The sequence below is a fragment of the Homarus americanus genome, unplaced genomic scaffold, assembly GCF_018991925.1.
Source record: "Homarus americanus isolate GMGI-L3 unplaced genomic scaffold, GMGI_Hamer_2.0 scaffold30108, whole genome shotgun sequence".
NCBI lineage: Eukaryota > Metazoa > Arthropoda > Malacostraca > Decapoda > Nephropidae > Homarus > Homarus americanus.
The window spans coordinates 899,648-912,619 of NW_024748109.1; the positions used below are offsets into that span (position 1 = coordinate 899,648).

General features: G+C 39.9%; 1 protein-coding gene across 32 annotated transcripts in view; it reads left to right on the forward strand.

Annotated features, from left to right (window-relative positions):
- LOC121880005 (ankyrin-2-like) overlaps nucleotides 1-12,972 on the forward strand; it is a 200,630-nt gene that overhangs the window by 151,622 nt on the left and 36,036 nt on the right. For 26 of the 32 annotated variants that reach the window (XM_042386902.1, XM_042386901.1, XM_042386908.1 and 23 more), the window contains one exon: nucleotides 7,739-9,517. The exons of the other annotated variants lie outside the window; for them this stretch is intronic. In XM_042386902.1, coding sequence (XP_042242836.1) covers nucleotides 7,739-9,517 — 1,779 coding nt within the window. The remainder of the gene's footprint in view (nucleotides 1-7,738; nucleotides 9,518-12,972) is intronic. 32 annotated transcript variants of the gene reach the window in all.

A 12,972-nucleotide genomic window follows, 5' to 3' on the forward strand; every position in this document is an offset into this window, starting at 1 on the left:
CTGTTGAGCTCGCTCTTTTGCACAAGCCTGACTCAAGAGTGTGTGTGTGTGTGTTTTTTTTTTTGTGTGGAGTGGGAATATATTCATATAAATAAGATATACTGTACATATGTACTGTATATCATGTAAAAAAAAAAGACTGACACTTTGCTTTCATATGGATTTGCGGAGAACCAGGCATCAAAGATAATACCCAAGGTAGGAATTTTGTGAAGACCTGGACTCAATCAGCATATATATACAGGGGGTATAAAGAAAAAATAATCGGCTGAAATGTTTGGAAACACAATTGTGTTTTCAGTATTGTACTCGTGAATGTATAACTCAAAACTCATTACTGCGCACATCGACTAGTATGAAATTTTACTTGAAAGAGCGGAAAAGTACGGAAGAACGATGAATAAATTGCAGTTAATACAATAGATAAATGTAATAAGGAATGTGTCATGCAAAGAACTTGAGGCAATATATGCTTCCACAATGAACCCACACCACTGCTGCTTTGTGTACTCTCTGTTAAACCCTATTGGGTGGGTCACTGCACATACACTTGCTCAAAGCTTCTGCCACAGTTCATGTATCCTGCAAGTCTTTCTATGTAGTTTAACTTTCAACGCATTTCTTAGAACCAAGGCACTTTTGATTAGGTACTGTCCTTCATTTTTTTTTTTACACATGTTAGAGTTGTATGACTATAAACACCCTAACATTATAAATCACTATCTGCATATCTCCATCTCTGCTGAGTGAAATGATCCCGTAGTGAATCAGTTAATGGAATATTTGGGTTGTAAAAATGTATAAGTTTTTAATATACAGAATAAGAAAATGAACAAAAATCAATGGGGTGTAAAAGTGTAAGATGACATAATAATGATGAGGAGAGAAAAGGGGCTTGAAGGGACATCTGCTTAGGACAGATGAGAGGGTAAAGTGAGGTTAATTGTAGAAGGGAAACAGGAAGGCCAGACCAGTTGGAAGGATGGGGGGTAAAAGACACATTAGATGTCCAGAAAGCAGCAGTATGGGTGAATGAACAGTGTGTGGCTTCAAGTGGCAGGGGTAAAGCAGAGAGATATTCATGGCCTGGTAATGGAATGGGTTTCTTATTGTGGAAAATGTATATCACAGCACAGCTGTAAGAATGAGTTGTTGACAAATAATGAACAGAGTTTGTTTGTGTTTGCTTTTGGTACTGACCAGCCTGTATGATAGCAGGAAAGTGTTTGTAAAGGATAATTAGCTCATATGTTAGAAACGTTTGTTGCGATTTTAAAGCTTCCATATTTGACATCAAACCTGTATAACCATTTGTTACGTGACGTTATTTTTGTAAGGTGTAGAGAGAGAGTAGTGACGTGAATGCCTCGGGGAGAGTGAGTGATGCACTGTTCGAGTGTAGTGATGACCTACATGTACCAGCGGTAATCCCTTATGGATACAAAGCTCTGAGAAGGGGAGCGAGTGGCGGAAGGGCTTCATCAGTAGCGAGGTTGACGGAGCAGCAGTAAGAGCACCGATGGCTGTATAGCGCCAGATATCATTGGGTTATGATAGTCATTTACTGCTGTCTCTACCACCTTTTCATTTTGAGAAAGTGTTGAAATGTTCGAGTATTCATTTGCGGTGTGACACGAAGGACAGAAGATTTTATGCAGCCAATGAGAACAGTGGCTTTACCATCGCTGAATCTCTCCCCTAATCTGTCTTCATTGTAGGTAAAGTACAATTGAGATCCCATATTAGTCTGATAATATATAAATGCCACATAATATTTCCTAATTTATATATACCTGTATGTATATATTATTATTGACTCAGGAATACTGGACTATGTGTAGTATATATTTTGTGCAATTTAGTCTCTGTTCTTATTGATAATCATAAAGATATATTTTATTATATTAACATCTTCAGTCAAATTGCTGATATGTTTAAACAACGAATTAAAAAACAAGTGGAAATATTCAAGTTTTGCTCACACGTATTATCAGCTCTGAAAAAATGCAATACCTGAAGTACTTCAGAAAATTAGTTTAAACAAGTTCTAAATCATGTTTTAAGCTGCAAAGAAGATATTATTTATAAATATAGTTAGCAAGAGTTTCATTCTTTATGTTATAATCTCTAATCTTTGTTTATTCAATAAAAGGAGATTTTACTGTCTCTAAATGTAGGTTTTAATGAGGGAAAATGTTGGCTGATTTTTAGTGTGTGTAGTGTATTTATGTATAAGTGTGTGTGTGTGTGTGTGTGTGGGGCATATACAGTACATGAAAATTACTCCAACACAACACAACAGTGCAATAATCATGATAGACAACTGCCTCGAATCTTAAATTAAGATTCCGGAGAGTAGAAAATTATGTTAAAAAGTGATGATAAATATTTACTCAATCGAGAACATGTCTTTGTGTCGCCTCTCCTTTGAAATTTTGTTTTGTTTGGGTTTTCGTTCCTCAGTGCTGTCCCTTATAACCTGTATGTGTGTTAATATTTCATTATGACACCATTACATATGATCATGCACACACGGTCTTCATTGTTTATACCGACGTCGTTTATTGCCGTTGATACATAATGTGAGAGGTTTGTTCATGATCCGAGTCCTTGATAACCTTAGTACCATAGAGAGAAAAGTGTGTTGTTGTTGATAGTATTTTAGTCTTTACCTGTTGTAGTTATCATACACCAGGTATATGCAGTATACAGGTATATATGGAGCTCAGATAATACCTGACCTGTATTCTCTCTAATATTGATTTTTAGGAAAACTTTCTATTATTACAATCAATCAAAAAGTCTATTTCCTCTAGTAATGCTTCTTTACAGTCTCTACTTTGCCTCCTTTAACACCATATTCTCTCTCCATGTATTTGGCACTGCATCTGTTGTATTAGAAGCCCAACTAATCACGGGATCATGTTCCAAGGTGAACCATAGTTAATAGAATCCACTATGATGTGTGTGTAACTTTGGGGAATTAATAGGTAACGTATAATTCTTAGCCAGTAAGGAAAAATATCCCCTGCTATATTGAATACTTAAAAAGATCATTTCCTTTTCATTTTTGTATTCATTCTCTCCACCTTTTTCTTTATACTGTACAGAGGGAATTATATTATACCTGTTGTCTGCCATACTGCCCTTTACAGTCATCAAGTCATCATCATTTACTACTTTCTATTCATATTTTTGTTTCTGTTTTACGCTGTCTCTTCTGATCTACATTATTCACACTTCTACTGGGTAATAAACACACTATACACAGCTCCTTGTAGTCCAATTTCATAACACTACTCATCTAACAGGTCAGTCTGCTATCTGCCAAAACACACAGTACTGTATACCAACTCTTTCTCTCTTACATAGTTTTACCTCTATATTTTTTGATGAATTTTCTTCTTTTCTCATTCACCGGGGCACATACTGTACAGTAAGCACTCGTGGTAATTTGGATAATTCATCTCTGCATTATCCGGTACCACATTATTCACTCGTTCCATTACGAGACTGACCCACTCATGTAACCCCACATTTCAGCAATTTTAGCCACATTGCCACTGATCTTAGTTACTACCCCTTTTAGACCATCCTTCATTTTGCCTCCTATATGCCCTCAACAAATCTCTAATTCTTCCCATCAAAGCTGTTTTGCTCTTATCGTGACCTCCAGGTACCTATGCCAAAAGAGAGAAGTTTAACCCCTTGCCGACTAGGATTGTAATTTGCTGTTAGTTTGACTGTAATTGTTGAGGAATATGTCCTGTAAGGGTTAAAGGTGCAAATCTAAGGAGGGTGGCGTAGGTTTATGAGAACGAAAAGTATAAACAAGGGGGATGGAGGTTAGGTTAGGTTAGTCAAGATGAAGAGGACACATGAGCATCAGTTAAAAAGTATAAGAGTGACAGAAAAGGGAAATAGGAGGCATGCAAGGATATCAAACCCAAGGAAGAGGAATGGTGGTATAATGTAAAATATATACAAAGGGAAGATGGGAAGAAAGCCGAGTACAGTTTTAGAGAACAGGAAGTTGTATAATATGGAAGTGAATAGGGCAAGAGAACAAGTGGAAATAGGGCATAGGGCAGGAGAACAAGTGGAAATAGGGCATATGGCAAGTGGAAATAGGGCAAGAGAACAAGTGGAAATAGGGCAATAGAACAAGTGGAAATAGGGCAATAGAACAAGTGAAAATAGGGTAAGTTAACATTGATTCAGCATATATATATATAGGCAAGGCAGTGGTAGCATAAATAAAGTAAGACAGCGAAGCAGGTGGGGCCCCTGAGGTATCCGGGAGTAGACATGTCTGTAACCGGAACAATGGGCAATAAATTTAAAATAGGTTAGAGAAAGAGAATAATGGGTGCACTGGCAAATGTAGACGGTGAGAACGTTGCATGAAAAGAGGCAGAAAATAGGGATATGAAAGTGTGAAGGATGGACTCTAGATACAGAAAGAAGGAAGGAAGGAAAGTAAGTAGGTAGAAAGAAAGGAAAGTTAGTAGTTAGAAGTCATAGAAAAGGTGATTTAGAGCAGCATCAGGTGAATAGGATTTATAGAATACAAAAACACAGAGATATAAAGATATGAAAGTTGGTGGATTATCAAACACAGGGTCAATCAGGGTGGTTCATTACCGTATTGAGTTAATGGTTATGGATACGGTACTGTTATGGAGTGTTATCCCACTGGGCTGGTTATTCAATTAGTGTTTTGTTATGATCATAATTGACAAGTTATTGTGGGTAACTAATATCCTGGGTGTTAGTGTCAAAGGTATGGTATTATTTAACCACATTTCAACCACCTCGCTGTAAGAACCCCGGATTTATTACATAGACATTCCTTGGTAGATCAGGCAAATGTACCACGAATATATAGTTTCCATCATCAGGCCACACTGTCATGTATACCTCCTGTACTTCATAACAATAAATATACAAGGTTTAGTTTCGTATGTTACAGAAATATACTTCATTGATTGATTTTTTTTTCACTTGATAATTTATTAAGATGTCATAAAGCCAAAGAAGAATACCAAGACAGCCATTATGGTGTACAGTACGTAGGTTAGTGCGTTTACAATATTATAGGTTCACGCACCGAAAACAGAATTATTTCACATTTAGAAAAGGAATTAAAGCAAAATACAGTACGTATAGTTAAATGAAAATATTAACTAAAAAAAGGCCAGAAATAAAGTTCTTGCCAGTTTCATGAGAATATTGGAGATTATTAATTTTTATGATATTTTGATATTAACGGACATACATCTTTGCTTTATAGTGTTAATGATAGAGGAGATAACATAATCACTGGTAAAACGTGGACAAATACAGTTTTGAAATATTTTGAGTTCCTAGATATCGTAGTGAGTTTTGTATCGATCTAGTTTTTTTTCTTTATACGTTTTATTAGTCGAACTAGTGTAGAAAATTCTGGACTGATATACATTCTCACTCTTCAATCATTCCATCCACTTTGTGTCTACCACTTAATGCTTCTTATATTTCTTTATGTATCTATATTTTTTATGCTTCTAACTAGCATACTATATTAATTTGCATACATTTAAGAATATAGTACTGTACTGTATAAGTATGTACTGTATGTATCATTAACCAATATTCAGGCTTTTCACTTATTTATTTATTTTTTTCCCACAATGCATAGATTTTTATGACCAATGTCTCTTGCTTAGTAATGCCTCTATGTTGTCACAGTTGCTCATCTAGATACATATTTGAGTAGTTTTAATACAGTATATTCTTTTATGAAATTGGGGAATATCTTGCCAAAGACTTCCAGAACACCTTCATCAAAGTGTTACATGATACCAATAAACACTCTTCCTCAAAAGGTCCAAAATCTTGTGAATCATTCTTAAGATAAACTTGTTTTAACTGTAGCATATAGAGAGGAACCTTGGAAAACTGGTTCATGTTTTTGGTAGCAAGTAAAACCAGTTATCCCAGTGTGACCAAGACAAGTTCATGTTCATCTCTTCCATGTTTTATTGGTTTGTCTTGAGCAATAATAGATCCAACTAATTTTTCGTGTAAATTATTTTTGGTAACGTCACGTGTGTGAAGTTTGTCCTCTAAAACTTACTTTATATCTATATAAAGCTTTTGAGTTATTGTTTGTCAAAGTTTTCAGCTTAGTTTTAGTAAGTGAACTGTATACAGTAATTATAGTCAGTGTACGCAACCACAGTATCATACAGATCCTATAGTTTTGTCTGTAACCCTAGCTACTGTATGTAATCTTAGCAAATTTATGTGACAGTAGTCACTGTACATTCCCCTAGTTTGTTTTCTAAGCCATAGCTGGTGGTGAAGCCCCTCAATTTTCTTAAAACAGTATCTTTGCTGTGGGACCATGAGTGTGACCCCTGTGTTGTTATCAGGTCCTCCGTCTGCTGCCCTTATCTTCTGCCCTTGTCTCCCACTATTTATGACATTTCATTACCTTCCCACATCCCTTCATTTCCTTCATCCTCCTGTACCCTACGATCTGCACACCACAACTCACTTGCTCAGATCTCCTCTTAAGACCTGTATTCTTAGCTTCTGCTTGAGGGTTAGTAAAAGTATGAGGTAACTAATTGTTTGGTAATTCCTTCTTCTATGTGTCATCTTCAGTGTGGTTGATGAGAATGTGTCAGACGTGTCAACCCCTTAAAGTAGTAGTACAGTACTGTGTGCAGTAATGTGGCTCACTCTCTTGGACATCATCCTCAGTAACTCTTCATATTTCATGTTACTTTATTTCTCCCACTCATCTTATTCTTCCATTTTCTTAACTTTGTATGCTTATTTTTTTTTTTTTAGTTTGTGCTTGCTGCTTGATATCTTAAAGGTATACCTAGTTTGTGTTAGAATTTTCATTTAAATGTAGTGATGGACAGTGAATCAAACTTTGTGTTTTAGTGAATCTGATTTATTATCGGCATTTGCTTTTTTCCTTTGTTCAGTTACGTTGTGGCTTTGGTATAATGTAGATGAGTGCTAGAATGTATGCATATCTGTAGTACCTTTTGTCACTGAAATTATTAGGGATACTATGAAACTGGCAGTGACAGGCTTATAGAAGGAGGTAAGGTACTTATGTGGTTCACAAGAACGTAAAACACACGTGAAACATATTGACGTAATATAAGACTTAGGGAGTGGTGGTAACTATTTTCATTCCTATAGATTTACTAGCTTGAATACTACTATGGGGCTATGGAAGGAAACTGGGAATTAACTAATACTGTGAGCACTATGCAGTTCACATTAGATGCTCATTGACACATAGTGCACGACTTGGCATGACCAAAAAAAAAAAAAAAGAGGATTGTCAATTACAGTACAGTAACACTGACTTAAAGCAGTGGTAGGCAGGTATCCTATTGGCTTGTACCACAATCACTTATATATCGAATGGCTTACTTCTCATTATTATTATCATCTGTTCCACCGAGTCTTATCGTTATCCTGCTTGACACAGTTTAGTTGGTGGCGTGCTGATGCTACTGTGGGTTGAGTTGTAGAATTTGTGCTTGAGTTACCACTATCACCATCACCACCACACCTGCTCCCCCTATACTACCAACGCTCCTCATCACCACACCCGTGTCCCTGGTGGCAGCGGGAAGGTAGCAGCGAGGAGGACCGGTAGCTCACAGGTGTAGAGGCATTGCTTACACCCAAGACCCCTAGTGTCTGACTTCTTCTTCTGTGGCAGCCTTAATCCAGCAGACGGCGCCCCAGCTTGTGGACAAAAGGATTGTCCAGGAGGACCCGCTTCAGGAGGAGGTATCTCAGCAGTATCAAACCGTCCAAGAACAACCGCTAGACAAGACTGCAGCTGAACCCGATGCGTCAGCTAAGAGTGGACGAACAGAGGAGAGGGGGTGCAGTCCCATTACTGTACTCGAAGCACGGCCTGAGGTGGACCAAGTTACAGTAAGACCACTTTCCAGGGGCAGCTCCCACACCATCACCACCACTACTAGCTGGGGAGCTCCGGTGTCCACGACCACTAATATTCAGCTTGGAGATAATGAATCAGCTCACTGTGTGCAGTTTACCCTGCACTCAGAGAGCCGAGTGACACTGCATGCCCCTGGAGAAATCTGGGATGAATTACGACATGTCAAACAAGGACAAGAGGAGCAACAACGACAACAGCAGCCAGAGCAGCAAGATTCAACCCAAAAGGAATCAAGAGGAGAGGTAGATAATAAAGATGATATTACTACACTGGCTTCAATCACAACAACACCAAAAGAGCAGACTGACAAAGACATTTCTCAAGAAGATACATCTCAGAAGCACTTAAAATCCAGAGATGATGATGAGAAAGTTGAGGAATTACAAGCTCCAGTCTCTGATGCAAGTGGAGGAAGAGACATTACAAGTAGTGTTACTGACAGTCAGGCTGCAGCCGCTTATCATGATATTGTTGGTGTTGTAACATCAGCCGAGTCCATCAGTGAATTCCGTCATAAAACTCCAGATCCATCCAAAACCGTCTCTGATGATGTAATAGAATCAACTAGAGATACATTGCATGATCAGTTTACTAGTAGTAATCAAATTGATTCAGTAAAGGAAAGACTTACCTCAAGTGAATTTAGAGTACAAACAGTAGAAGAAGTAAGTGAGAGAGTATCACAATCACCAGAAACAGCAGAGGTTGTAGAGGCAACAGCCAAAGAAAATGTTAGCAAAGAAGATACTCTTTCCAGTGAGGAGACAATAGATAAAGCCATTATTTCAGTGTTACCTGAAACTGTAGTAGAAGAAATAGCTCAATCTTTAGTTGGAGATATAACAAGCACCGAGTGTGAACACCCAGCAGCTATAAGTGAAGATCCTTTATATGTAGCAAGTGAAATCACAGCACCGTCAGCACACCGTCCAACGACACTCATGATAACTTCGAACTCAAACGAATCAACCGACGATGCAGAATGCACGACAAACGACCCTTCTAAAATTGGAAGGGAAAACGATATCCCTCGGGACCTGAGTCAAGAAGGAAGTAGTATGGTAGCCGTAGAAGAGTCTAAACAGCAAGGGATGGGAACAGAACAATGTTCAGTGATGAGTGAGCGTCTTTCTGGAAGTGAGGGTGGCGCTGTACCTCGTACGGAGCGCCCTGTGCGGCCGGCACCTCGCACCACCACCTTGGTCAAGGTGAAGGTGGAAAAGAGACCTGTTGGCAGTCACCCTCAAGTTCGAGAAAGAATTGCGCATGAACACCAAACGGTGGTCCGTGCTCCCTCTGTTGAGGAGGAGGTGCGTGGACTAATGCAGGAAGTAAAGGAGGCGACCAGTCAAATAAAGCAGGAAGTAAAAGAGTTACGCCAAGCTGACACGCCCACTCCAGACACTCCTACTCCTCTGCGGGAGTTCAAGGAGTTTTTGAATAGAGAAGAGGAACAAGAACAGGAGCGTCTTCCCACAATTAAGGAGATGTGTCGTGAGAGTGAGGAAGATGCCTCCGTCAACACAGGAGGTGAGCACCCTCATGCAAATACATCTTTTCATCTCGAACTGAATGTCCCAATACAAGAGTGTTCCATCCCATTACAAGTTGACCAGCCTGGCGTTGATGGCACTCATCCCGACAGCGGGTACTCTACTTTGGAGGGTCACTCTGCTGTATCTGTTGACCCTTCTCAAGCTACCAAATACACACCCTTCTTCAGTGAAATAGTTCCTGAGGGATCCTCTGACGAACATAGTGTTAAGTCTGAGCTTGAGAGCCCCTCAAGCCCTGTAGATAATAATGTTTTATGTCCTGTAGATAGTATAGGTAGTGCTATATCCCAAGATAGTAAAGAAAGCAGGTCTAAGCTTAAGTTATTTTTGAACAAAGTTCGTAAGCTAACCTCTAGAGGGCTTCATAAATCAGAAAGTAGGAAAGTTGATGGCCAGGGGGAAGATTTATCAGATAGGGATAGTGAAATTTCAAGTATTGCAAGTTGTGAAACAGAAAGCAGGGAAACAAGTGGGCTTATAAGATTTAAAGATGAAGGATTAAAGTCATCATCATATGAATATACGAGTGCAGTGCAACCAGCAGCAGTTAAGAAGGAAAATACCAAATACTATGAGAAACACGAGCCTAGAATTGGGGAACAATTGCGTGATAAAATTTCCTTGAATCCTTTTGAAGAATTTTATGTGGATTCTGTAAAAGAAATTGTTGATTCTCCTGTGAAAGACAAACAGATAAGTGAAATGGGAGAACCTTCATCATTAGAAATGCCACACACTGAAGACTCTCACACTAAATCTCCAGTCTCAGAATTTCCACTCACAGAAGTGCCTAACACTGAGTCCCCTGTGACAGAATTATCATATGCTAAGTCCCCAGTCTCAGAATTGCCACAAATTGAGTCCCCAGTCTCAGAATTGCCACAAATTGAGTCCCCAGTCTCAGAATTACCACAAATTGAGTCCCCAGTCTCAGAATTGCCACAAATTGAGTCCCCAGTCTCAGAATTGCCATCCATTGAGTCCCCAGGCTCAGAATTGCCATCCATTGAGTCCCCGGGCTCAGAATTGCCATCCACTGATTCCTTAGTCTCGGAATTGCCACACACCGAGTCCTCAGTCTCAGAATTTCCATCCACTGGGTCCCCAGTCTCAGAATTACCATCCACTGATTCCTTAGTCTCAGAATTGCCACACACCGAGTCCCCTGTACCAGAATTGCCATCCACTGATTCCCCAGTCTCAGAATTGCCACACATTGAGTCTCCAGTCTCAGAATTGCCACACACCGAGTCTCCAGTCTCAGAATTGCCACACATTGAATCACCAGTCTCAGAATTGCCACACATTGAGTCTCCAGTCTCAGAATTGCCACACAGTGAGTCCCCAGTCTCAGAATTGCCACACAGTGAGTCCCCAGTCTCAGAATTGCCACACAGTGAGTCTCCAGTCTCAGAATTGCCACACAGTGAGTCCCCAGTCTCAGAATTGCCATACACTGAGTCCCCTGTACCAGAATTGCCATTCACTAAGCCTCCAGTCTCAAAATTGCCACACATTGAGTCTCCAGTCTCAGACTTGCCACACACTGAGTCCCCTGTACCAGAATTGCCATCCACTAAGCCTCCAGTCTCAAAATTGCCACACATTGAATCTCCAGTCTCAAAATTGCCACACAGTGAGTCCCCAGTTTCAGAATTGCCACACAGTGAGTCTCCAGTCTCAGAATTGCCACACAGTGAGTCCCCAGTCTCAGAATTGCCACACAGTGAGTCTCCAGTCTCAGAATTGCCACACACTGAGTCCCCTGTGCCAGAATTGCCAATCACTAAGCCTCCAGTCTCAGAATTGCCACACATTGAGTCTCCAGTCTCAGAATTGCCACACAGTGAGTCTCCAGTCTCAGAATTGCCATACACTGAGTCCCCTGTGCCAGAATTGCCAATCACTAAGCCTCCAGTCTCAGAATTGCCACACATTGAGTCTCCAGTCTCAGAATTGCCACACACTGAGTCCCCTGTACCAGAATTGCCATCCACTAAGCCTCCAGTCTCAAAATTGCCACACATTGAATCTCCAGTCTCAAAATTGCCACACAGTGAGTCTCCAGTCTCAGAATTGCCACACAGTGAGTCCCCTGTACCAGAATTGCCATCCACTAAGCCTCCAGTGTTGGAATTATCACACACAGAAGTGACTTACACTGAATCCACAGTCTCAGAATTGCCACACACAGAAGTGCCTTACACTGAGTCCACAGTCTCGGAATTACCACACACAGAAGTGCCTTACACTGAGTCCACAGTTTCAGACTTACCACACACAGAAGTGCTTTACACTGAGTCCACAGTTTCAGACTTACCACTCACAGAAGTGCTTTACACTGAGTCCTCAGAACTGAAGTCACTTAGATCTAGCATTATGTTAACTGATTCAGTTGTGTCTGGTGTGTCAGCTATTACACCTTTTGATAGAAAGTCACAATTCACTATCACACATGACCCAGAAATTCAGAGTACATTTGAATATTTTAAGGTAAGGAAGGTTGAAGGGAAGGGAATGTTTACAGGAGATGCTGATGATGGCAGTGTAAAGGCTGGTGATATACCTGTAGAATTATCAGATGATGATTCACGCCTGCAGAGGATAAGGGCATCATCATTTACAGAAAAGGATTTGCCATTATCATCACTATGTAAATCAGCTGCTCTTTATCCATCATCAGAAATGTGTGAAGAAGAGGAGGAGGAGGAGGAGGAGGAGGAGGATGTTTATATTGAGCTCCCAAATACAGATGTAGTTGAAATACTGGAGACACTGATTGAAGTTGATGAAACAGAAGACGGTGATGATTTGATTCTCGATGACCCAGGAATGCAGTTCAATATAGAAACAGAGAAGGAATATGAAGAAGAGCAACAAATCAGAGCACAGCATGGAAGGGAAAGAGATAGTGGAGTAAGAATTAAAGTCATTGAAGTAATGGAACCAGATTCGATAACGACGGAAGATATCGATCATGACGAGATACAGTTGTTATCCGAGGCAGATACCAAGGCAATGACTGAGCATATTGGCACATTTGAAACACCCAAGAGTGAAATTCAGCTCCTATCTGAAGCTGAATTTGCTGCAATAGCTGAATCAATGGGTTTAACAGAACAGACGACAACTGAAGTGGGTATGGTGAAGAATGGGGACATGAAGAATATAGAAATCCCAATAGGAAAAAGTCATGATGATGCTTTTTATGGTTTAGAACCAGGTAAAGCAGAGTGTGCAGTGCATGAGACACATCCCGAGACAGCAAGGGAAGTGGAGAGTGAAAGTGGTGATGTCGTAGCAAGTGATGATGGGAGTAGAGCTCAGTTTATCATGGAAAAAAGAATCCAGGAAGTTGTAGCATCAGAAGAAAGAGAGACTGCAGAAAATAAGGCTTATGAATTTAAATCTTTTATTACGGCTGAACTG